At 36.4% G+C, this 23,685-nt stretch overlaps 1 protein-coding gene across 1 annotated transcript in view; it reads right to left on the minus strand.

Moving 5' to 3' along the window:
* Nucleotides 1–22,293, minus strand: part of daw (dawdle) — a 68,134-nt gene extending 45,841 nt beyond the window's left edge. Inside the window, exon 1 of the mRNA XM_069836949.1 lies at nt 21,503–22,293. Within this exon, the coding sequence (XP_069693050.1) occupies nt 21,503–21,917 (415 nt within the window). The 5' untranslated portion in view covers nt 21,918–22,293. The remainder of the gene's footprint in view (nt 1–21,502) is intronic.
* Between the last annotated feature and the right edge of the window lie 1,392 nt (nt 22,294–23,685).

The following is a 23,685-nucleotide window of genomic DNA, read 5'->3' on the forward strand; positions in this document are numbered from 1 at the left end:
AATTTAAATTGCAGTCCGAGATATGATATCTTAAAAAGTGTCTTTTTCTTTCGAACACTGGACAGTGAAAAATCAAATGTTAAACAGTCTGATTGTCTTTGCATATGGACAGAGATTCTTCTGCACTTTTGATCCTAAATCTTTCAAAGTAGGAACGAATGAGCACATTGGGAATTAAATCAATGGCTTTCCCAAAACACGTTATGAAATGTTTAATATAAAACAGTTTTTATCTCGAGAAGGAAGGAAAAACGGGCTGAATTTTATTTAATTTTTGGTTTGAAATATCTCAAATAATAACTACCTGAAATTAATGACATTACTTAGGTTCACCCTGTATATTTTTTTATAAAACTGTCGTAGAAAAAAGGCTGTATAATTGAAGAGAATCTGAATTGTAGAAGTCCAATATTAGTTCATTTTCTTTTTAATTTATAATGTCCGACAGTCTCTGATATGTTGTGGTGGAGAGTTCCAGAGATGAGCTGCCGAGACGATGAGAGATTTACATATATAGGTAGAATAAGAGACAATGTTTTCAAGTGCATATTGTAGAAACACCCACAACCGCAGAATTAAAAAAAAAATTATAATGAGTTGAACTCCGTGATATGATGTAATAACACGAATTCCACGGATCGCGGAGAACGCACTTGTCAGCCAAATAAGCGCACGTGTTTTTTTAACCTGAGAAGAGGTCATTAGGGATCACAGCATTCAGATGGGGGAAATAATACTAAGGATTTCAAAGAAGTGGACCGTGAAGTTACGGATCTTACTTTAACTGACGTTAGAATCCAAAGGGCAACGATGAGTCTTAAGTTCTTTTACAGCACTGCAGCAGAGTCCTGCGTTCCTCAGACGGATATTCAATGTCGGCAGGCATTACGACATCTTTAAGACAACAGCGACTCTGAATTTACCTGTAAATACATCAGTTTTCTCGCTCCTTGCATCTGTTACTATCTACCCAAGCATGGCAGTTATTAGTAGGTGTGCAATGCGTGCATGCATGGATACCAGTTTCCTAAGGCGGTCATTAAAATAAAGTTCAAATATGATTTAACAGTATTTTAATATAGTGATCTGCGATGAAACAGAAACGTAGAATTGATAAAATATGTTGTGCAATATTCACAATATTACATTCATCTAAAACAAAACAAAAAAAAAATATTATAATTGGAACCGTTCCGTCTTCCGCTAATCTTTAAGCAACATTTAGGCTATACACAGATTATGATTTATGAGAGAGATATTCAAAATATGCGTGAGCAAGGGTATGATAATGGAGCATTCATTATCTCGTGAAACCAAATGAAGTGTACAGGGGAAAAACAATCAAAGTCACAATTCTCATAAAAGTGATACCATCATCTAATTCACTATATTAATGTAAACTTTAGTGTCTTTTTTATCAAAACTGGCAAAGGAGAATTATCACCACGTATACATTCATCCTTTCCTTCTTTTTCAGTAGGTACAGCAATAAATTTTGCAGTAATATACTGAATTAAATGAAGACCTCCCTCAAAGAAGTTTGTATAATCTGCAGTGCTTGCGAAAAGTGACGTATGTCAGTTTCCACAAACCTTTTTTTGTTAATTTATTAACAACTTACACTGGTTTATGTCGTTTTGATTTTTTCTGTATGAATTATTGTAATGGGAGAAATACTTATGTATTTTTTTCCAAGCAAGCAGATGTTCCGTAAGTTGTCAATAAATTATCAAAAAATGTTTGTGGAAACTGATTTTTTGTCACTTTTCCCAAGCACTGCAGATATCACATGAAAAATTATATGATATACAACCTTCTTTGAGGAAGGTCTTCAAATGATGATATCATCCTTAAGAGAATTGTGATTTTGTTTTCCCCTGTACTCTTCAAATGCATTCGTGCGTCGTAGCTCACAGTAAGAACCTTATGGTGGGGGTAAGCGAGCTACCCAGCTTTCAAGTTGAAGCGTAGGGAGGGAAGAAAGCTTCTCGGTCCACTTTTTTCTTCCCCTCACGCGCAGGAAGGTTTCACGCGATCCAAATGGCCTATAGGCATAGTGGCCTGCAGAAAAAAAATAGTAATATAAGTCTTACAGCCTTTTTGTACCTTGTGCATCGCATTCCTTGAATTTAGTTGTAAACTGTGGTGTAGAAGTAACATTTGAAACAGTATGGTACATAATTTTACTCAGAATTTTTGGTGAAATAAAATCTAGTGTCCATATAAAATTACGTTCTACATAAAGAAAAACTCTTGGACTTTCCTATGTTTAATTCTTCAAACATAAAAGTTTTGAGAGTTCTTATGCCATGGTATGGAAGTAACAATGAAAACATATTAAGCGCACCAAATTCCCCCACTCTAGTCCAGCACTGGCTGAGTGTAGCTCAACCGACAATATTGTGCTTTTTTTTTTTCAAGCCTTAACGCGCGAACAAGCAGATATGCTTTGCACATCACGCTGAACTACGTCCTTTTCCTCAATTTCTGGCAGATTTATCCACTGTACTTGATTAAACAGCGGGCAGTGACACGTGTTGAACCACGGCTTGATGGGGTCGTCCTTGTATGCCTCTGTGCACTTGCATACAGCGGAGATGTGATTTCTTTGATAAAGAGTCACAACCAGAAAAGCCCAATGAGTGACTATTTTAATAATTGAGATGTCATCGCATAAATAAGACTGAATGGACTGATAGTTTGGACCCTGGGCCAGGCTGATATCCCGGGATCACAGTACAGTTTCGTAATTAAAGAGTTTAATCACTGCCGCTAATGAACTATTTACTGAAAATCCTCATTATCCGCACCTGGAGCTACTTTAGATTCCAATGTTCTAATTAGTGACACTTACTAATTAATTAAATTAATTACAGGTTCAATAACAATTCCCTTACTGCAATTTGAAGAACTGTCTTCGATTAACACACACTGACATGTTAAATACTTTTGAATTAAAAAGAAATATGGCCGGTTTTTCCAAGTATTGTTAGAAAATTTAACGACTGTTAAACTCTAAACAGTTTGTTAATTAATAAAATTGTATGTTTCCAACACCAGTTTGGTTTAACAGTTTGTTAATTTTAAATGTAGGATTTCGAGTAGTTAACTCGTTTAACAGTTACTTAAATATGGCCGATGTCTCCACAGCTGTTCGAACAGAAATTGCGAAATTAATATTTTGTGTCTCTCTGTAGGGAATGTTTAGCATATGACTGGTAATATAACATTTAAAAAATACTTTAGACTGTTTAAATACATCAGTGTTATTTTATTTCTTTCGTATTTCGTATCCATAATAGCAATGAGGAAATATAACCTTACTTTGTAATTATTATTCAGCACGTCACCTACAACTTTCATTTGTCAACTGTTTGTTTATGGCCTACTATAACAGGTTGTCATTTTATGCAAGTTTCATGACTCACTCTATAATATAGAATTCAAAGATTAATTTTAGCCAATCAAAAATTGTCTTACATGTGTAGAATCATTACCAACTGCTGTTGAGTAGTTAAAATAGTGCTAACAGACGTTATAGTTAAGTGTTGGTTATCTTAAACAAAATTATGTTGAACAAATGGAAAATACATTAACAAAGCGTTAAAAATAAACAGACTGTTAATTTAACATTCGTTAAGTAAAATTAAACATTACTTGGACAAACTGGCCAATAGACTTTTTAATCGTCTGTTGCTTAAGTGGTAACGTTCCTACCTACAAATCCTTGAGACCCGGGTTCGAATACGGATAAGGAAGCAGAGCTGTATAGTGTATTCCATAGTGTCTGGGTAGGTGCTTCCTTTCTTGTGTTTCGATTGTGTTGCTTCAAGCATCAGCCTTGCGATATGCTGACTACATTAACCATGGAGTCCACTAACGTTTGAACCTGTATGCTCATAATCTATACAACATTATGGCCGGGACGGGTTAAAGGGCCAAATCCTTGAAGTGAGTAACGAAGCCAATGATAATGATGAAATATTTTTTAAGATGAACTAAGGAATTCATGATCTTTTGAAAAATGAATCGGTGTCACGATAGTGGTACATGTTTACTCAATAGGCCTGCTTTACACGTTTCGTAACAAATCCATTTAAATGTGACATTGTGAGTATTACTGTTTATAATTGAAGAACTATAAATGATTGGAATGACCTACCTGCAGCGGTCTTTGAGGGCTGTCCTTCCTTAAGGAGATTCAAGAATAACTTAAAAAGTTGTGTATAAAATGCAAATTAAAATTAGGGTGACATTTAACATTTAATTTTTTAAGGTGACATGTATTTATTTAGTCTGACGAGTTATTCCCTTGGTTTGAATTGTAAATTATTTAAAAATAGCGTGTAAGATGGCCTTAGACTAGAAATGTTTAGCTTAAATGTAGTTCTGTTTATAAGTATGCATAAGGGTGTAATTATTTGACTTATTTGAACTGTTATATCAGTGAAGCGAGGTGAGTCAGTGAAGTTATGGTTTTACAGTGCAGTGAATAGTTCCGATCAGTGATAATTTACAGCGTCAATGAAATGTGTTCTAAAGTGTCAGTGAAATGTGTTAGTCCACACCTGTGGACGGTTAGTATGCCTAGCCGCGAAACCAGGTGGCTCGGGTTCGATTCCCGGTCGGGGCAAGTTACCTGGTTGAGGTTTTTCCGGGGTTTTCCCTCAACCCAATACGAGCAAATGCTGGGTAAATTTCGGTGTTGGACCCCGGACTCATTTCACCGGCATTATCACCTTCATCTCGTTTAGACGCTAAATAACCTGAGCTGTTGATAAAGCGTCGTAAAATAACCTATTAAAAAAAAGAAATGTGTTATAGAGAGTCAGTGAAATGTGTCCTAAAGTGTCAGTGAAATGCGTCATAGTGCCACTACAGTGAGTGAGATGAGAGTAAAGTGAAAGACTATTGAAACTTATGTAGGGCCTGTACATATGTAGGTTGTATTGTAAAATTAGGTTATTTTATGTTTTATTATTAATTGTAATTATTGTGTTAAATTGTATTGTGTATTCTTATTGTATTGTGTATATAATTGTATTGTGTATTGTATAATTGTATTACGTATTGTATAATTGTATTGAGTATTGTAATTTTATTGTGTATTGTTTATATTGCGTATACCACTGCCACCGGGTGCTTGCCCACTTGCAGTGTAAATACATACATACATACATACATACATACATGCATACATACATTCTTTTCTTCCAAAACAACGCCAATCCTTGTCTAAAAGTTTGCGTTATTGTGCATGTCACTTGAAAAGTCGCTCAGTCCGTAGACCGGTGGATAACAAATTAACCCAGTCCTTTCATAAAAATGGACTGAACGCGTTTTGGGATCACACTCTTCAATTTATTTTCAGACAGCCATACATAAAAATATATTTTTTAACTCTAGGCAAGCGTGTTAAAAATTGACTATTATTAGGTAGCGTGCGAAAAGTACTTTTAAAACTAGTGCGAAAAGTATTTTAATATTCAAATTCAGCTGTTTGCGCTGATTGTAAATTGTTTCCCACCAGATGTCAGAGCCAATCAATAAAGCGATTCGAACAAAGCCAGAGTTACTTTTAAAAATGACTGTCTGTGGTTAAGAAATGTACGCAAATTAAATAAATTGCTTTAATAACTATTTTATTGATATAACTATACTTTTAAAAGACATGTTTAAGAACTTTTTTTTTTATTAATGATGCAGATGTTGCAGTTGCTTTTTATAAATTTCTTGTGTAGAAGCAATACTGGGAACACACTTGTCAGAAATTTGATTTGCAGCACAGGCGAGATATGTAGCAAATTGAATAAATTTAGTGAATATTAAACTCGCGAACAGAAAATCTAACAACGCCGTTCATATTTTGTCATCTAATTAGAAATGATTTGTACTCATTCACTGATATCGTGTGTTCAGCGTTGCTGGCCGTATTGACTATTGCGTTATGACCCTAGTCGCTGCTCAGGGGAATTTTTCATCCCTGAACTATTTACAAGAACACACACTTTCGAAACAATTTCTTTTCCAGATGAATCTTTATAATTATGAGAAAATGTCTTATTCAGTTGATTGCGCTGTACCACCTCTTGAATTTCATACGAAACATAGTTGAAATTCTGTATAAAAATTGAGTACGGAAAATAAGAAAAAAGATAATTGATCGTTTCTATTAAACGTCAGAATTTGCAGTTTGTACAGTTTACTCAGTAGCCCGCGATAGGTTTCTAAGCCCTATCTGATAAAAAGTGCCTTATAATATTAAATACATGCGTTTTCTTAAAGTAGCATAATAATTCCGTCACCTCGAAATACAATGTATTCAATACTAATGAAACCAAAACTTTAAGCAACAAATATATCGGGTAACTGGAACATTATGGGTTTCTTAGTGTTTGGACATATTAGTTTCAAAAAATATTACAGTAAACCCCCGTATCCTCAAGGGATACGTTCCGAAACTTACCGCTGATAAGCGAAACCGCGGATAGTAGCGAACCCTATAAATAAGTATTTTTTCGACAACATACAGTACATACTTAAGATAGTTTATTGATAAATTAATTATATTCAATAAGACATTATGAGAAGAAAATAATACTGTAATAATAATAATAATAATAATAATAATAATAAATTATTATTATTATTATTATTATTATTATTATTATTATTATTATTATTATTATTATTTAAATACGAAATAAATAACACATATGATTATTGTTTTTTAAATTTAAGGGCAGACTCTGCTAATCTTCTGCAAAATCATATCAATATGAGCAGGTTAATTTGTTGTTTCATTTCATCTCTAATCTGTTTATCATTAGGTAATTCAGAAAATAGAGTGTCACATACAGTTAGAAGGCACTCCTTAACAATCTGCTCATTTGTAAATGGCTTGATTTCTGCTACGTCATACGATGATTTTTTGTCAATTCGTTTACATGTACAGCAGAATACATTACTTTATGTTCAGATATTAAGGATATTTTTTTACATTTCCATTTTTTTTTATCTTTGAGTTTGTTTTGGCTGCCTGTTACTAAAATTTGAATGCACGCACGAAAGTCTATTACCTTAAAAACATTTACAACACATTATTATATCAAGACATAATAAGCATATAACACATGGCACTACCTTTTTTAAAAGACAACAAATAGGCGTACGTGTCATTTTTGAATACCTTCACTGACAGTAATGACGCAGCGAAACCAAAGTTTTCTCCAGCTGGACATTATTATATAAATTAAAAAAATAATTTTCAGAAAAATATATGGAACTATCCACCCTGCAATTCGGAAGTACCAACACCAAAACAAACTTTAAAATATTACATATGAATCGGCCTAATTAGAAAATTCAATCCATCTTTTGGTGCTTACCTCCTTTTACCTTCTGAAGCAAGTTCTACTACTACTTCTATTGCTATCACTACTGCTCCTTATTCATCTACTACTACTACTACTACTACTACTACAGTAGGCCTGGGTGACGTAGTCGGTAGAGTGTTCGCCTTCTGTGCCCGAAGTTGCGGGTTCGATCCCGGCCCAGATCGATGGCATGTAAGTGTGCTTAAATGCTACAGGCTCATGTCAGTAAATTTACTAGCATGTAAAAGAACTCCTGCGGGATAAAATTCAGGCACACGAGCGACGCTGACATAACTTCAGCAGTTGCGAACGTCGTTAAATAAAAAAAACATAATTTAATTTAAATACTACTACTATTATTGCTGCTACTAAACCCGTATATAGGCAGTGCTACGCCCACGGGTCCGAAAAACTTTTGCATCTTCACCAAATGACTAAGCCAATATTAGACACTTAGTAATGAAAATGTAAGAAGGTGGCATGTAACAAGAATTTAACATACCGGTATGCCATTATTTAAAGCAGACATCTGTGAAGTAGAAAAATATCGAACATTTATTTTGAGCTCGATTTTTTTCTTTTTCGAAATTTTGCCACTCCTACAAATTTGCCGCCCTGAGCCCGGCCGGGCCTGGGTAATAGTCCTCCATCTTACTACTATTATTAATACTACTTTTATTAATAATACACTTCTACTCCCACAAAAATGCAACAGGACCACCATTAATGGATGATACGTAAAGTGTGTACCGGCATGTTTTGATAACAGTAAATATTCATACTACTACTACTACTACTACTACTACTACTACCACCACCACTACGAGAACTAAAGGCATGTAACGCTTAAACTATTGACATTCAACACAACTATTCAAAATTGAAAGCAAACTTTCTATCTTTAACATGGCACAGCCAACTACAGCAGGCTTATAGGCTATGTGCAATGCGTGCAGTGTGACACATGAAAAAGTTTCTGAATAGTCAGCCAATTTGCTGATACTACACTACACCACGATAATTAACACTATCCTACTCGTTCATTTTTTTTATCCTATGACAGCTACTAATAAGGCATATGAGTAAATAATGTAGCGTTAGTTGTTATCTATATATGCACTTAAAGATAAGCGGTGAAGAAAAAAGAGAACGTAATCATTCCTTTACTTCCAAATGGAAGGCAAGCACTTTGAAAATAAGAAATGACCTTCAAGGAAAACAAGTTGAAGACAGAAGAGAGTCAATTGGTTTCAATGTATCCGAGATGAAAATTCGATAAGCCTATAATAATTATTATTGTCCTGGGCCACTTGCGTAGCTCAGGCGGTAGCTCCTTTGCCAGCTGATCTGAAGTTGTGTTCGGGCATGGGTTCGAATCCTGCTAGGGCTGATCACAGTTTCAGGTTTTTCCAAAGTTTTCCATAACTGTAAGGCGAAGTACCATCTCGCTATCACCAATTCCATCGACGCTAAATAATATTGTAGTTAATACAATCAATCTCCAGGCGAAATATTTCATGTAGGACCTTGGCCTTCGCTACAGAAGTCGCCCACTCACGTCTGTCCTGGACACATTTCCTATAACCTCGTATGCCTATAGAGCGTTTGGAATTTAGAGAGTACCATTCGGTAGGGCTGTTTACTGTACACCATATTGATACTGCTGCTGTTACTGCTAGGTCTACTGCAATTACTACTAATGATATCATAATAATATACCAATATTATATATATTATAGTTACTATAATTTACTAGTGAATCCCCAAAAAGACAAAGTATACGATTACGTCTCGTGTCCAGAACATAGTACGAAATGAAAATATAAAAATTGGAAATGTATACTTTGAAAAGGTGGAAAAATTCAAAAGAGGAAATTAAACGCAGAATAAATATGAGAAATGCGTGTTATTATTCGGTTGAGAAGCTTTTGCCATCCAGTCTGCTCTCAAAAAACTGAAATAATTTATAAAACATATTATCGGTTGTTATATATGGTTGTGAAATGTGGACTCTCACATTGAGAGAGGAACAGAGGTTAAGGGTGTTTGAGAATAAGATGCTTAGGAAAATATTTGGGGCTAAGAGGGATTAAGTTACAGGAGAATGGAGAAAGTTACACAAGGCAGAACTGCGCGCATTTTATTCTTCACCTGACATAATTAGGAACATTAAATCCAGACGGCTATGTATTATGACTAGACCTCGGATATTTAGGCAATTAAAAACTAACTTTTAGGCACATAAAATATGCTCTGAATTTATCTAAATAGGCATTAAAAACGTAGATTTAGCACCTAAAAATACAATTTCAAGTAGCTAAAAATTCTACAGCGTGTCCCGTTTGAAACGCTCTATTTTTTGTTTTGTGATAAAAAATTATTGTATAAGTATTTTGTGTTTTTCGAGGTGTCATACAGTAGATGAAACGTACGAGTTGTGTTGGAATTTTTTGGATTTTTTAAATCGCGCCTGTGTGGTGGTGGCAGCAGGGAGAGTGAAATGGCGACCGTCGCGTCGCAGAGAAAGCACAGGTGGTACCGTAAACTGGGGTAAAGAGGATCACATGTGGTAAAGTGGATCATATGTGCATTGTTAGATAAGTCAGCGCCACATGGATCACACATGCAAAGAAAACTATTTTTAGTGGCATTTATAGAAGAAAGTTTTTCTTTGCATGTGCGATCCATGTGGCGCTGACTTATCTAAGCAATACACATATGATCCACTTTACCACATGTGATCCTCTTTACCCCAGTTTACGGTACGCGGAACTTGGCTCGATTGTGGCAGTGCAACGCGACGATTCCGTCAGGAATACCAGAGAAATCCTCCCAATGCCAAAACGATTAGAGTATGGAAACATAATTTTTTGAAGACTGGTTCAGTGGCTAAAAAGCACGGTGGTGCAGACAAAGTGTACCAGATGACAATCTGCAGCGCATTGCCGAAACACTTCAAAGAATCCATGTTGAATCTTTCGTACACTACTTTTAACACTTGAATATAAATAATTGATTAAATGGCGATCTTACTCGTGTTAATTATGTAAGCATGTGTGGCTTACAGCTGTTTCGGTGCTACTCGACACCATCCTCAGGAGGAGTTATGGGTGTACGCTACACAGTAATGATAAGTCCATCAATCGCGTGAGCGCATTGAGAATGTAACAATCGACAATCATGGACAGAACTCGAACAGCGGCTGGATATCCTTCGTGTGACTGGTGGGACACATGTGGAAGTGTTATGATTTTTCTATAAAAACTTGATGAGCAAGACTTTATTTATGTTTATGCTCGACCATGCCGAAATGTAGTAATTATACACCTGGTAGCAGACCTTTAATGCATGTCATTAAAGTACACCTACTCATTAAAGGTCAGGTCTTTCAGCCAATGACGACTCAGGTTACAACTGTTCAGCCAAAGACAGGTCAGCCATCTACCGTTATAAAACCGCAAGTATCGATTATTCTTGGATATGCAATCGAAAGAGAATTAGCGAAAAGTCACGGAGGCTGGAAATCCAATACTGTCGCAGAAGGTTATGTTCTGTTACTATAATAATTAGCGTTAATTGTAAATAATATTCAAATAAATTCAATTTGTCATCTCGTTTTACAATGTCGAATTCAGTAATCAAGGTTATAATATTATAATATTATCAAGTTTAACGGGACTACGTCAAGGTCAATGCCATTATTGTTCCTCGGAAAAAATCAATACTTTCGCGTCTGCGCACATCTCACAATTCACGACCTAGAACAAGGTCACTTCCGATCTTGTCTGTTACAAATAAAATGTGTACATCTGAATACCGGTAATTTCAAGTTAGAAATATGGTCGAGCATAAAAAGTCGTATGAAACTCGCCTATAATGGTAATTAAGAAGCTCGTATGAAAATTATGAAACTTGCTTGCGCTCGTTTCATAAATATCCATACTCGATTCTTAATTACTATCATTATAGGCTCGTTGCATTATGTACTATTTTAGTTCATTTCGATATGTCCAATATTTCGGGAGAAATAGCGAAATGAAAATAGGGCGGTTCAAATGGGACACGCTGTATTTCATGCAGCTAAAATTTGAAGAGTTCACTGCAAGAATGATGGATGTCATTTGGAATACATTTTGCAGGAGAAGCAATTGAAAGTTTGAAATGCTTAGCGCTCAAACCTTAACTGTGATTTTCCGATCATTACTGGACAATGACTATCAGTGTTAATGCCATATAACTCTTTATGTACATTCTATAGGTCTTAAGCTATGCATTGACAGTCTTGGTTCATTTTCGACAAGACAGTGACATCCATCATTCTTGCAGTGGACTCTTCATATAGTTTCTATCCACACACACTACAGTAACTATAAAAATGCAATTAATTAGTAAGTATTAGGCATTACGGTATACAGTGATAAAAACAGCAAAAACATATTGCGATTAGAAATTTTATTTCTGTTAAGTCTTAAATTATGAATACTGGTACGTAATTTTTAAAGAATTCATCGGCCTCACAGCTCTAAGGCTGCTAATACATAAGTGCTCAAATTACAATTAAATTAATTTACCAGTGAATTTACAATTAGCACATTATGAATAAATAAGTTGACAACTATGGAAGAGTTCAACTTAATGTAAACAATGTTGGGAACAAATAATAAGAAATTGAGGGAAGTGATTATTTAGTTAAATGAGATTAGTAAGAATAAGATGGCCCGGGTTCGAATCCCGGTCGGAGCAAGTTACCCGGTTGAGGTTTTTTCCGGGGTTTTCCCTCAACCCAATATGAGCAAATGCTGGGTAACTTTCGGTGTTGAACCCCGAACTCATTTCACCGGCATTATCACCTTCATATCATTCAGACGCTAAATAACCTGAGATGTTGATACAGCGTCGTAAAATAACCCAATAAAATAAAAAAGTAAAAATAAAATAGATAGCTGGGAAAGGGAGGGGTAAGTACATAAAATAAACACTTGAGATAAAATAGATACTTCTTCATAACAATTAAAATATTATATTTTTAGTAAAAAAGTCAATAATTTCATAATTACTGAGTTTGGTTGACTATATACGTGTAGTATAAGCGAATATTTGAAGCGATATGCAAGCACACTTTCCGTCGTGGTTTGATGTATATTTTTGTTCCCAAAGAACAATACTTTCGATATCCATTGTCTATGTTTGAATATGGATTGTAAAATGACTTCGAAAATGTTGGTGAAATAAGAAATGTAATTTGACAAAATGGATATTAGCTAATTATAATCAATTAAACATTACTGTTTCCCAAAACATTTTATTGTAAAGAATTATTTTTGTATTAAAATACAGACATGAAGGAAATTCATTCCAATTTGAAGTACTGAAATACATCACTACATAAATCATAATCTACTCGTAAAATTTTATGTTATTTTGTAAAGCACTCCTTTCCCTTAGTCATTCCGCGTGGACTTTACCTTCGATAGGCGGAGTTCCCGGGTGTTTTTTCTTTCAGATCTTTGCCCCTCGCACATTAACCAGTGTCGTCATATCATCATAACATGCGTCATTAAACAGAGCAAAAAATACAAACGAAGCGAAGGAAAGCAATATCTGAACAGAAATTTCCGTGTACTTTATCTCGAGAAAGAACTGCAAATAAAATTTGCACGCAGATCATCCAGTACTCAATTATGATAATCAAGTCCAACTTTCACACCTCTATAATATCCTGAAACTTGAACGTTGTACACCTCTTAGGTGATTACATCAGGACTTGTGGCTCGAAGTGTTGATAAACGACCCTTATCGAGATGTCATATTGATAATTAACATATTTGTAAACTTTGGCGAAGTTATATGAGTACCTATTTCGCACTTGCTAGGAGAGAGATGTTAGGTCCATGTCCAACTTCTAAAATTCTTCTTTCTCTGGAGGTTCACTCACCTTGCTTGTGGTTCCCTAAGACGCTAAGACAAATGTCAAGTTAACGCCTAAAGGAAAAGGGCCATAGACCTACTCAGTCCTCCATTAAAGGTAGTCCTACATTTCGGTATTTTCCAAAATATTTAAAGTGATACGCTACCGCCTTTCTGTAATTTATACAATTTTCACTTATATTCTTGAAAAAATTACGTTAGTTTGATATTGTTAAAATATATACGCACTTTTATTTTCAAAAATTTATAATGAAAAATGTGTCCAGAAATTTAAAAATAGTACATTATGCAACGAGCCTATAATGGTAGTAATTAAGACGCGAGTATGTTTGTTTATGAAACGAGCGCAAGCGAGTTTCATAATTTTCATACGAGCGTCTTAATTACCATTATAGGCAAGTTTCATACGACTTTTTATGCTCGACCATATTTCTAACTTGAAATTATTCAGAAGTATTCATGTTATGGTTATGTAAGTGAGGAGCGGAACTCACCTGAATTGTGAAATGTGCGCAGACGCGAAAGTATTGATTTTTTTTCCGAAACACGAATATCATTGACCTTGATATAATCTAGAGAATAACATGAACATTAGGCTTGATATAACCTGGAAATTGATTTACAATTAAAAAAACGAGATGACAAATTGAATTTATTTGAATATTATTTACAATTAACGCTAATTATTATAGTAACAGAACATAACCTTCTGCGACAGTATTGGATTTACAGCCTCCGTGACTTTTCGCTAATTGTCTTTCGATAGCATATCCGAGAATAATCGATACTTGCGGTTTTATAATGGTACAATCAGTACAATAGTGATTTCTCATTGGCTGAACAACTGAATTATAATGAATAGGTGTACTTTAATGAGGTGCATTAAAGGGCTACTACCAGGTGTATAATTATTACATTTCGGCACGGTCGAGTATAAAATATATATACCTTTATTTTAAAATAATTTCTATTTTCCATCATCATCATAATCATCATCAAAATAACAATAACAGCTACCGGAGTAGCTCAGTCGTCTAAGGCGCTGTCGATTCGGAGTTGCGCTCGGGCATAGGTTCGATTCCCGTTTGGGCTGATTTCCTGGTTATGTTTTTCCGAGGTTTTTCCCTAGTGTAAGGCGAATGTCAGGTAATCTATGGTGAGTTCTCGACCTCATCTCACCAAATACCATCTCGCTATCACCAATCCCATCGACGTTAAAAACCGAGTTGATACAGCATTGTCAAATAACCAGCTAAAAAACAACAAATGAGCTACAGCCCCTTCCGAGTATTGGCCCCCCCTCATAATTCTTCTCCTTTTCTCTCTTTCTCTAGCTTGTCTCCATTCTCACACACCTGGTAAATTTCTCTAGTATCCCTGTGAATTTGTTTATATTATTGGGTTATTTAGCGTCTGAATGAAATGAAGGTGAGAATGCAGGTGAAATGAGTCCGGGGTCCAGCACCGAAAGTTACTCTGCATTTGCTCGTATTGGGTTGAGGGAAAACCCCGGAAAAAACCTCAACCAGGTAACTTGCCCCGACCGGGATTCGAACCCGGGCCACCGGGTTTCGCGGCCACACTCGCTGACCGTTACTCCACAGGTGTGGACTCCCTATGAATGTCATCATTTCATTGTGTTTCGGTCATCCCACAAGTCATATATTAGGCCCACAGAACTTTCGATTCAAGATCTTTTTGGTAATTATGTATACTTCCATCCTTATTATGTGTCCTGCCCATCTTCATTTTTAATTTTACTATCGTCCACTACATTTATAGCTTTACCTTTATACGATATAAAGTTCTTCATTTCATCTTAGACTCTAGCTTCCGTTATCTTCTGTTGGTCCATAAATCCTCCTCAAAACCGTTCTTTCAGAGGAGTTCAATGTATCTTCCATAGACAAGGTTAGTGTCCAGGTTTCACAACCGTAACCCAAAATAAGTTTTATTAAAGTTTCATACGATGTGATTTTATTATTTCTGGATATATCTGGTTCCGAATATAGTTTGTAGTGAATAATATACTTTAATTTCTGTTTCTAGTAAACATATATCTGGTCCTCGTATGAAGATATTTCATTTTCTAAAAATTTAAAATAAAGCTATAATGTTCCTGGGTAGTTCAGTTGGTAAGAGCGTTGGTGCGATCAGCCAAAGTTTCCGGGATCGATACCCGGTCTCGGAACAATTTTTCCCTTGAAATTATTCAAGTCTGCTTCATAGGGAGCTTTACCTGAAAGCTATATTTGCATCATTACTCAGTATTTTTTCATAAAAGGGTTAAGGAAAAACCCCGAAAAAAAAAACCACATAGCTTGTCACAACTAGGATTTGAATCCAGGCCCGCTCGTTTCACAATCAGGCATGGTGACCTTTACTCCACAGAGGTGGACACAGACCTGTTGTCAATACGTGTGCAAAGTTTCACCACTCTGGGTCTGGCAATTCAGGAGATAAGTTATCTTATTTCTAGTAAGTTAAAATGTAAAAACTCTGATTTACAGTAAAATCAATTTAAAGTTTATATTATGCATTCTGAATATAATAACCACGTTATGTGATAAATTGAATTTGTAACTCAGAATAAAAATGTCGCGATGAAATCTTCACTACAATATTCTTCAAGAAATTTTAGATTTTTCGCACCATATTTAAAAAATGAAGAAAATGACCAAAATTGGCCAAAAGTCAATAGCAAGTCTCTTTTAGCGGGGAGTTTCGTATGCCTTCGAATACTGTTCTATGCCGAGAACATGTAGGTCTTCATTCGTTTAGTCTCCGTGTTCGAATCCCTGGACTAGGGGGGGGGGGAGGAATGCAATGCACAACACACTTCCTTACGGCTAACATCTAAAGGCAATTCTTCACTCGATCCTGTTACTGCAAAACCTCGTTTCAGATGGTGCACTGGGACTACCCCATAACGTGTTTTTCTTCAAGCCGGCTATTTAATGTCGCTGTATCAACTGGGAGACTATCTCGTGCCTTGGAAGCGTGATAGTACTTTGTCACAATGAGATCGAGGATTCGCCATGGACCTGACCAGTGGCGCGACAACGGGGGGGGGGGGGGGTAAGGGAGTAAGATTTACCCCGTAAAAGAACAAAGGAGTAAATAGTATAGTTTTTACCCTCCTAAAGTATCAGAAAGGTATATAGCCTAGTATACTTTTCATCTTTCTTTTTGACCAACATTTCAAGTTTTTTTTTTCCTAAAAAATGTGTCCCCTTTTATTCATTATGCTCCATTGCAGTAATGCAATACTACACACATTTGTTGCTACACTGTTTTTACATTCAGCCACCGGCGTGGCTCAGTCGGTTAAGGCGCTTGCCTGCCGGTCTGAAGTTGCGTTCGGGCGTGGGTTCGATCCCCGCTTGGGCTGATTACATGGTTGGGTTTTTTCCGAGGTTTTCCCCAACCGTAATGTGAATGCAAGGTAATCTATGGCGAATCCTCGGCCTCATCTCGCCAAATATCATCTCGCTATCACCAATCTCATCGTCGCTAAATAACCTAGTAGTTGATACAGCGTCGTTAAATAACCAAATAAAATAAAAAATAAATTTTTACATTCTGTCGGAACTTAAAACAAAAACTAATAGTAAACTATTTACAATATTTACGAGGATGTAAAGTCTGCTGACTGAATAGAGTTTATGAATTATTTAAAATTATTAATACTAATATTTTAACTGAAGTAGTATTTTCACTATATACAATATAATACACTGCCGTGAAGTCTATTGACTTAATAAAGTGGTGAATCGCTTATAATTATTTTAACATAACTAACTACTACTACTACTACTACTACTACTGAATACTAATACTAATACTAATACTAATACTAATCTTAAGTAGAGTAGTTTTTTTAACTATTTACAATATTTACAGTGATGTGAAATCTATTGACTGAACAAAGTTTCTGAATTCCTTATAGTGTTTTAAGAATAGTTTCTCATGTGACACTGGCCATCTATCTTGATTTCTATATGTTCCCTTCTTCAGTATATCCCTTTGTTTATTCAATTTGACACACGAGTATATTAGGTGATTTACTGTTTGTGCATCTTGAAGGCATGAACACGTTGAGTCGTCTATGATCCCGAAACGGTGCAGGTATGCCTTGGTTTTTCCATGGTTTGAGATCATGGCGGTTACTTCTGCTGTCAGCGTGATATTTTGTTTCATCCTCTGACGTACAGACGGGAAGAACTTCTTACATATAGCTCCTTTAAGTGTGTTTTTCCAGTCGTTCTCCCATTCAAGTTTATAGTTTATTTTAATAAGAAAGAACTTCAAAGTCACTTTACTATAATAACAAAAGTAAAATTCTAACCACTGCGACAATCATATGAAACGAATGGTTATTTTGTCTGTCATTCTAAACACCAAAAAGTGAATTCAGAAGGAGTTTAAATATTGTCGAAGTGAGGCGCATGACTTGCTGTTTCGTGTTTTTAAGTTTTCATCAATTTATTTGTTTAATATTGACTTCATTAATTTGTTTTATACTGCAAGGTTTTGCATTTGTTATTTATCGATAGAAGTATTATTAATATTAAGCCACCGGCGTGGCTCAGGCGGTAGCGCTTTTTGCTGCTGATCCAGAGTTGCGCTCGTGTGTGGGTTCGATTCCCGCTTGGGCTGATTATCTGGTTGGGATTTTTTCGAGGCAAATGTCAGGTAATCCATGCCGAATCCTCGGCCTCATCTCGTCAAATATATCTATCGCCAATTCCATCGACGCTAAATAACCTCGTAGTTGATACAGCGTCGTTAGATAACCAAGTAAAAATAAATAATATTAAGTTATTGTTATGAAGAGATCCGTCACTAATTCCAAGATTACACATTTTTTCAAAAGAAAATTCAAATGGAAGATAACGGTAAGTACATAAATGAATCATGTAATGCAGAAACCTCACATGTCAATTTGAGTCAATTTTTCAGAAGGCGCAAAAACTGATTACCTTTAAAACCGTTTGTATTTTGAAATTACAATTTTTGTATTAATGCATAATAAGATCTAACGTTTGATATACTCGAACTCGATTTTTTCTTGTAGTATTTCCTGGAAAAAAAATCTGAATTGCCTGGATGTGGGATTTCTGTAATTCATGACTGGTAACAACGATTTTATTTCTATAAAACAATATTTAGATGAAGAAGGAAAGGGACAATTTACTTATCTTCCAAACATCTATAAATGTAGTTTTAAGGGAAAAATTGTTCCGGGGCCGAGTATAGATCCCGGGACCCTTCGCTTAGCGCACGAATGCTCTACCACCTGAGCTATCCCTGACGGTGTCGTGTATAGTTCCTGGAGTAGCTCAGTCGGTAGAGCATTCGTGCGCTAAGCTAAGGATCCCGGGATCGATACTCGGCCCCGGAACGATTTTTCCCTTGAAATTATTCAAGCCTGCTTCACAGGGAGCTTCTACCTGAAAGCCAGATTTGCATCTATAAATGTAGGTCTAAAATTAATCCAAGAAATTGAAAAAAAGTACAAAAATGCAAAATTATGTGAACAGTACATTTAATTCCTCCAATTCCTTGAAACCTATAAAAAAAAAACAAGGAAAGTAAACTGAAAAATGTTTTGGTTAAAAAAGAAATTTCTTTTTGTCTTGGACTTGTAGCGTTTCTCCAATTCACTGTAACTTATTGTCGCAGTGTAATGTGCAGATACGGAAATAAAATTTGGAGCTTCCTTATTGTGTAGGCCTAAGTTTCGCTCACAACACACTGCGCACGTGCAGTAAACAAAAGTCTCAATATACAGCGTGAACCGTAAGTAATGATGTATTTTAAACAAAAGACGTTAATACAATTTTGCTCGTTTTTGTTTCCTTTTCGAGAAAAAAAATCCTATTTCTAAAAGAATCATTTTTTTAAATCTAATCTTATCTTAAAGGTAACACTGCATGTTGTGCAATGGAGCATTAGCAATGCTCTACTCTAATTTGTTCATTTTTATATATATAATTTCTTCAATTTTCAAATATTAATAAAAAATAATACTGTTTTACATATAATTCTCTAGCAATAAAACTATGCTGAATACAGCCAATAAAATGCTACATTTCACAACAGAGATATCAATGAATAAGTATGCCAAGTTTAATCACTCTGGCTTTAATCACTGAGAAATAAAATGAATATTTGTGCTTGAAAATGTAGAAAATTTCTTTTTTAAGATAACTAAATTTGAAGTGTTGGTTACACATAACTCGTACATTAACACAACGTCTACCAATTATATTAAAATATACTTATAATTTAGATATTGAGATAAAATTTCTATGAAACCGTACATTTTTGCGCGAAAATAAAAAAAAATGATTAAATTTGTCAAAATTCGACTATGTTCAGTAGCGCTTCGCCTTAATTCCGGAAATCGGAACTATTATCAATAATCACAAAGAATACATGTAAATTGTTGGATATAGGCTAATATCGAGGGACTAAACTTTAACATGAATAATTTCAAGGGAAAAATTGTTCCGGGGCCGGGTATCGATCCCGGGACCTCTGGTTGAACGTACCAGCGCTCTGTCAACTGAGCTACCCGGGAACTCCACCCGACACTGTCTCAACTTTTCCCTTTATATCCACACAACTCGCGTGGGCTGACGAAACGCCAGAAACCCACATCGAGTGCACACAATCTCTGTGTGACTTAGAATTGTGGTTTTCTGTTAACGTACACAGTAACGTATATATTATGCAAATCTAGTCTTTCAGGTAAAGCTCCCGGCCCCGGAACAATTTTTCCCTTGAAATTATTCAAATCTGCTTTACAGGAAGCTTTAACTGAAAGACTAGATTTGCATAATATATACGTCACTGTGTACGTTAACAGAAAAACCACAATTCCAAGTCACACAGAGATTGTGCGCACTCGATGTGGGTTTCTGGCGTTTCATCAGCCCACGCGAGTTGTGTGGATATAAAGGGAAAAGTTGAGACGGTGTCGGGTGGAGTTCCCGGGTAGCTCTGTTGGCAGAGCGCTGGTACGTTCAACCAGAGATCCCGGGATCGATACCCGGCCCCGGAACAATTTTTCCCTTGAAATTATTCAAATCTGCTTTACAGGGAGCTTTACCTGAAAGACTAGATTTGCATAAACTTTAACACGACTCATTAAAAGGTGTAAGCCTATCGGTAAGTTTTCTTTCGTATAAAACATAGTGAATCGGCCGTCATTAATATCTTTCTCTAGATATGAGTCAAATAATATTAATCTATCATCCTGAAGGGTTTATTTTTGTACCGCTCGGGAATTACGTAATATTTGTCATGGAAGAAGTTCCGAATGATCTTGGGCTGCCGAAATATAATGTAATGTAAGCATTACTTATCAACAATAAACTATTACCTATCATACTTTCATGAATTCTCATGCCAAAAAAATGATTATCGGAAAATGTAGATTAGAAATAACAAGTTCGGAAAAAGGGATTCGTAAACAAGTATAATTCGGGGGGGAAAAAAAGGCATTAGGAATAATGATTTCGGAACAACGGATTCGGAAAAATGGTCGGGAACGTATGCTACATCGAATGAGCGAAATATGCACCATACAAACACATTAATAAGGGAAACTAGTGTGTTGCTTTGAGGTAACACTTGTCAATAAAGGATTAAAGACGATTTCAACGGCGGAGTTTAATCAACTTCGAAATTTAACGCGGGCGAGAAAGGTTCAACAAATTTTGCCAAAGCTCTATGAGGGACAGGGCTTGTACGTGACGTAAATATACGAAACACGGGACCATAGCTTTACTTCCCTCCCGGAGGAAATCATGCTAAATATTTTGTCTCCCTTTCCAAAATCCGTCTCCCTCGACCTTGTTTAAACCGCGAACTTCGGATCCAGACAGCATGGCAACCACTAGACTACAGAGAATGACGTAACTGTGCAGAGACAACCCTTTCACACCTCGGACGATACTTCACTGACGTGGACACTTACAATTAGTACCGAAATTACGAAAAAATCTTATCTCAACACAGCTTTTAGCAACTCAGAATCCCACTCTTTTCAAATATTATATTCCTTTTACCTAGAATAGAACCCCGGATAGACGTATTTGTAACCACACTACTGTATCTTATTATTATTATTATTATTATTATTATTATTATTATTATTATTATTATTATTATTATTATATGCTGCTTACCTTCTTGTGGAAAAAGAATGACCTTGTCAGTTGTGCCGTAGAAATCGTCCACATCCCTGTTGGTCTCCTGGTTAGTGGACTGATTCAAGATGACGCCACTGGTCAAAGGTTTCGGCAGTGCTGACAGCGGCATGGACACGGACGGCCTCTCTTTGAGTCTCAGCTTCTTCAAGATCTGCTCCTTGATCATCTCTATTCGCAGAGCCGTGAGCTGCTGTTCCGCGAGTTGCGATTCTTGATTGTACCTTCGGGCTCCGCACCCCGGACACCTCGCCTCGTGCGTGTCGGAAGACAGGTCCGACAGGCTCTTCCACGCCGTGAGCAGATGGCTGTGTCTGTGGCGGGTGTGGACGAGGCCGGCGGTGGCGCCGATGACCGCGAGGAGGGCGAGAACCAAGACGCGAGGTGGAGCCATGGCTGGAGGGAGCACTACTGCACACAGTTGTCCGTCCGCCGCGGCTTTCTACTCTCACTGTCGTATGTAGTGCGTACAAATTTCATTGTCCAAGTGCTCCTCCTCAAATGGAAGAAGAGCACTGCTATTGGTCGATTTGGAACGCACTCGTACAGCATGAGGTGGCTACGAAACCAGGTGACCTGTGTGATTGCATTCATATCAAAGTCAGATTCATTTTCACAGCCGCACTTACTGGGAAATAATAATAATAATAATAATAATAATAATAATAATAATAATAATAATAATAATAATAATAATAATGTTACGCCAAACTTAATGTCATATATTTAATGAGAAATTGAAGAAGAAAGAAGAAAAGAAACATGATAGGAGGTGAAAAAGTGAGCAGAAGAGAAGAGAAGAGAAGAGAAGAGAAGAGAAGAGAAGAGAAGAGAAGAGAAGAGAAGAGAAGAGAAGAGAAGAGAAGAGAAGAGAAGAGGGAGATGGACAGGAGAGAAGAGGGAAATAGGCAGAAGAGAAGAGAAGAGAAGAGAAGAGAAGAGAAGAGAAGAGAAGAGAAGAGAAGAGAAGAGAAGAGAAGAGAAGAGAAGAGAAGAGAAGAGAAGAGAAGAGGGAGATGGACAGAAGAGAAGAGAAGAGGGAAATAGGCAGAAGAGAAGAGAAGAGAAGAGAAGAGAAGAGAAGAGAAGAGAAGAGAAGAGAAGAGAAGAGAAGAGAAGAGAAGAGAAGAGGGAAATGGACAGAAGAGAAGAGAAGAGAAGAGGGAAATGGACAGAAGAGAAGAGAAGAGGGAAATGGACAGAAGAGAAGAGAAGAGAAGAGAAGAGAAGAGAAGAGAAGAGAAGAGAAGAGAAGAGAAGAGAAGAGAAGAGAAGAGAAGAGAAGAGAAGAGAAGATAAGAGAAGAGAAGAGGGAAATGGACAGAAGAGAAGAGAAGAGAAGAGAAGAGAAGAGAAGAGAAGAGAAGAGAAGAGAAGAGAAGAGAAGAGAAGAGAAGAGAAGAGAAGAGAAGAGGGAAATGGACAGAAGAGAAGAGAAGAGGGAAATGGACAGAAGAGAAGAGAAGAGAAGAGAAGAGAAGAGAAGAGAAGAGAAGAGAAGAGAAGAGGGAGATGGACAGAAGAGAAGAGAAGAGAAGAGAAGAGAAGAGAAGAGAAGAGAAGAGAAGAGAAGAGAAGAGAAGAGAAGAGAAGAGAAGAGAAGAGAAGAGAGCGTGGGAGGGGAGAGGAAAACATGAATGAACATAATTAAAAACATTTAAATACCGGTATGCATATTATTATTATCAACACAACTTATGAGCACATTTTAATAACTCAACCAAATAGACATAATCAACTGAACAAGTTTTTCAGATGTCCCGACTTCAGCATTGAAGAAAACGTTTTGAATTGTGTTATTCTGTACGGTATCTTTTGAAGTGCAAAAATTCAGATTTCTTAATACGTATGACCAGTGTACAGATATACTTGGACGTGAGAGAGTGAAACAAAGGAAATGCTTAGACGGTGCGGGTGCGATACCCCGTAATTCACCGAAAGATCGGAACTCATTGTCTGGCTTTCATAACCCGCAAACTATCATAAATCACTTTTATTTCCCCCTTCATAACGTATCCCACACGCTCAATACGCAGTCGAAGCTGCAACGCTGAAAAACTCGTATCTCGCGGTGTGGCGTACAACTAGGCGCGGGAAGTTGATACGACAATGACGACGACGACGACTCGTCATACTTCGAAGGGTCATCCATCTGTTTCCAA

Source organism: Periplaneta americana, chromosome 10, assembly GCF_040183065.1.
Source record: "Periplaneta americana isolate PAMFEO1 chromosome 10, P.americana_PAMFEO1_priV1, whole genome shotgun sequence".
In the NCBI taxonomy this organism is placed as follows: domain Eukaryota; kingdom Metazoa; phylum Arthropoda; class Insecta; order Blattodea; family Blattidae; genus Periplaneta; species Periplaneta americana.